This window comes from Merops nubicus, unplaced genomic scaffold (genome assembly GCF_000691845.1).
Source record: "Merops nubicus isolate BGI_N331 unplaced genomic scaffold, ASM69184v1 scaffold35215, whole genome shotgun sequence".
NCBI lineage: Eukaryota > Metazoa > Chordata > Aves > Coraciiformes > Meropidae > Merops > Merops nubicus.
The window spans coordinates 2,125-2,808 of NW_008609540.1; the positions used below are offsets into that span (position 1 = coordinate 2,125).

At 59.8% G+C, this 684-nt stretch overlaps 1 protein-coding gene across 1 annotated transcript in view; it reads right to left on the bottom strand.

The window, feature by feature from the left end:
* Positions 1–555: 555 nt before the first annotated feature.
* The window catches only part of LOC103773264 (formin-like protein 2), a gene marked incomplete at its 5' end in the record, with an annotated part of 8,067 nt that continues 7,938 nt past the window's right edge, over positions 556–684 (bottom strand). Inside the window, one exon of the mRNA XM_008940628.1 lies at positions 556–647. Within this exon, the coding sequence (XP_008938876.1) occupies positions 556–647 (92 nt within the window). The remainder of the gene's footprint in view (positions 648–684) is intronic.

Genomic DNA, 684 nt, shown 5'->3' on the forward strand with positions numbered 1-684 from the left:
CAGCCCACTCCCCACATGCAGATGGACGTGCAGGTGTTAGAAGGTCTACGACACGCCACGCCTCGCAGAGGACAGAGGTTAAGACAGATGAACCCCCCCCCACAAGGCAGCAGGAGAACCCCGAGGACGTGCCCCTCGGCTCATGCGTGGGCACGGGGCTGAGCTCTGGGTCTGCAGAGGTGGCAGGGAAAAGCCCAGTGGAGCATCACCTCGCTGACCCCTCCGCCTCCACGAGGGGCAGGAGACCCGTGGGGGTGACTTCCCCCACTTGCTGTTCCCTGGCACGGGGTGGGAGGGTGAGAGATGAAACGTGCAGCCAGCCCAAAGCCTCCAGGTGGATGGGATGGAGCAGAACGTGACTGGGGACACGAGACCATGCCAGGGAGGGGACAGAAAACACCACGGGGAGGGGGGGCAGACGCCGGACACCTCTAGACACTCAACATTCACATGATCCTGGCTGAGACCCGTACAAACAGGGGGGGAAGGGTCAAAAAATCTACAGCAACCTTTCTGTTTTTGGGCTAAGAGCAGCAGATGTGAAAGAGGAAGAGTTTAGTAATGGAATTCCTCAGTGAGGACGGGGTCGCAGAAGAAGCGAGAGCCCCGCTTGGCGGTTCGAGCGGTAAAGGGCACGGTCTTCAGCACTGCATGGGAACAACAGCCAGAGAGAGACAAAGACAG